Here is a 2,697-nt window from a genome sequence, read left to right as displayed (position 1 = left end):
GATTGATAGATATTTTAAGTGAAGAAACTTTAAAATTCACCAATGTTTTTTAAAAGGGCAAAGAAAAAAAGCTAGTAATTAAAAAAGTGATTTTAACATTTATTAAAAATGTAACTCCAATTGAATGATTGATTTTGTATTTCTAAATGAAAATTTATTCACAGAAACTGTGTAAAATAGAGCTTGAAACTTAAAAAGTGCTTGACTAGTAAATGCTAGTTATTATTATTGCCTTTATTTCGTGTTGGACAATTTTGACTTTTCGCTATAACCTTCGTGAGTTTCAGTGGAAAGGTGCCATACTTGTGTGTGAAGTTCAAACTGCTTTTGCATATATCATTTCATATGTGTCCTGAGGCAGCTGGGTGTAGGAAGCAGACCCCCACATCTGGAGTGGGACGGTCTGGCTTCTATTTCTGCTTTGTCTTAAAAAGTCCTGTGAGCACAGGTTAAGTCAGACTCTCTGTGACCTTGTAACAAGGGCATAGCATTGGAGTCCCCTAGCTTACCCGATTCGGTGTGGATTATATAGAAAAAAATCATTTTTAAAAAGCATAGCCCTTTTTCTATTATCCCTACTCATTCCACTTAAAGAAAAAGAGGAATAAAAACCAAAGGTCACAGAAAGGTGGATCAAAATGAAGCATTTTTTTCTTCTAGACTATCCTTTTCCCTCGATTTTTTATGGAAAAGCAACTCTTTCCCCCTTTTCCTTTCAAGCCTCTGATATGTTTTAAAATTCCAACTAAGTTCATTTTCACTTCCTTTCATTCACAGATTTCGTTGGAGGTCACAGTCCAGTGACCTTCAGGGTCACGACCTGGCCAGGGTCCACCCTCCCCAAGCCCGAGCCTTATCTCTGCAAGCAGAGAGCACAGAACAGAGCGGTGCTTCCTGTGACAGCGCATTTTCTTCCTGAAGCCTGTCTTGACCCTTCCAGGGTGCTGCGGTTGCCCCTCTGCTCAAGTCTTCCGAGGCTGTGCTCATGAAGCCTGAACTCAACAGCTTTTCAATCAGTTTTGAAACAGAAGAGACTGTCTTTGATGTGAGACCGAGTATTTCCCAGGCATGAAATCCACTCCCTCCAGCCGGCACTCAGAAACTGCATTTCTTGTCATGGATTCAAGAATGCTTAAGGAAAATGAGGCGAATGAATAACTGGCTCTAAAATTCACAAGCAAAGCTCAATAACTAGTAAATGTATTGTTTTGAAGCGTCGTTGACACCAGCTTAAGAGAATTATGGAGGAAAGAGAAAAGTTGGATGCCAAAAAACGACTGCCTGGGTCACAAGTCAGAATTCTTCCAATTTAGAAAGATTGTCGGCTTTGGTTGTAGGAGGTCTGCCTTGAGTGGCGTGGCTCACGCCAGTGATTAGTAATCATTTCTTAGGCATCAATTTTTTTGTTCCAATGTTGTAGAGCTTGTTGAGAAATCAATGTTCTCGTATATTACAGAGGACCGCGTCATGTTTGCATCTTTTAACAATTTAAGATCCTTTAAGTATTTATTAGNGGGGGGGTCACCCCAACATGAGGAACTGTATTAAGGGGTCGCAGCATTAGGAAGGTTGAGAACTGCTGGTCTAGACAGAAGAAGGAAATTAAAAATCAGGTTCAAATGAACTGGGCTTTGAAAGTGGGTTTTCATCAGTAAGCCCCACCCACACAAGCAATAATCATGTGAAACGGGCCAGAGAGCTGCGCCCACCCCTAGGCGACCAATGAGCTCCCAGCTCCTGTTCGTTAGGCGGCTGTGCCCAGACTCACGGCTGCCTCTCCAGTGGCAGGGCTGGGTCCACTCGCTCCCCTTCGCTGTGGTCAGAGAGGGTTGGCTTCAAGATCTTCTGGGTCCAGCTCTTCTGTCGGTGGTGCTGCCTCACTGTCTCCTCCTTCGTGGCAGGTCGCTCAGAGCCTTCAAACTGAACTGGAAGGAATACTCCATTTAACCGCAGAGGTCACTGAGGGACTCATGTAAACGTCAAAGAAAAAAAACCTCCTGCTCTGCCTCAGCTTGGGAAAGCCTTTTCCCTCCCTGGAACGTGAGCTAACAGATCCTGCAATATGCTGGAAAACAAACAAACCAACAAACACCCCCACAAAAACCCTGGGACAGCTGAGTTCCTGCTGTCTTTGATACTGATCACACTGGGAGCATCCCACAGACAGCTACTTTTTCTGTAAGATAGTCATCAGTGTGAAACAGTTTTAGAATACGAGAGGAAACCACTTGAATATAGTTCAGCATGTACTTAAAAAAAAAACACCTTAGTTTTAGTATATTTAGATTAAAAGACTAAACACAGTGACAGGTGACAATTCCTTGCAAGAGTGTGTATCATTCTATGAAACCAAATGGACAGTTTTTACCATGAAATAAAACCAACAGAAAAATCAACTCCAAAACCCAAAGAAATTCCTGGAAGGATGCTAAGATATCTAGGCTGGATAGAAGATACAGACACAACGAGCAGCGCCTAGCACAACACAGATGCCCCGTGGAGATTTGTGAGAAATAAGACTAAACGAAAACTAAATATATGACCTTCTCTCGTCACCCTTTTCATCGACTACACTTTTTACTGCAACCGTGGCTTTCCTGTTAGAGGGAAAAGACATCCCTAACTTTTTAAATCAAAGGCAAAAGAAGTTATGTGGTCAGCTAAGTAGAAAAACTATGTCCTGAGAGAAGCACGAGA

The 2,697-nt window shown here is 42.2% G+C and overlaps 1 protein-coding gene across 1 annotated transcript in view; it reads right to left on the bottom strand.

The window, feature by feature from the left end:
• Positions 1 to 2,697, bottom strand: part of SHE (Src homology 2 domain containing E) — a gene marked incomplete at its 5' end in the record, with an annotated part of 30,285 nt that overhangs the window by 17,443 nt on the left and 10,145 nt on the right. Inside the window, one exon of the mRNA XM_019627297.1 lies at positions 1,769 to 1,925. Coding sequence (XP_019482842.1) covers positions 1,769 to 1,925 — 157 coding nt within the window. The remainder of the gene's footprint in view (positions 1 to 1,768; positions 1,926 to 2,697) is intronic.

The sequence above is a fragment of the Hipposideros armiger genome, unplaced genomic scaffold (assembly GCF_001890085.2).
Source record: "Hipposideros armiger isolate ML-2016 unplaced genomic scaffold, ASM189008v1 scaffold_729, whole genome shotgun sequence".
Taxonomy (NCBI): Eukaryota; Metazoa; Chordata; class Mammalia; order Chiroptera; family Hipposideridae; genus Hipposideros; species Hipposideros armiger.
Note: the sequence above shows the minus strand (reverse complement) of the source record. Positions and strands in the feature narration are given on the sequence as shown.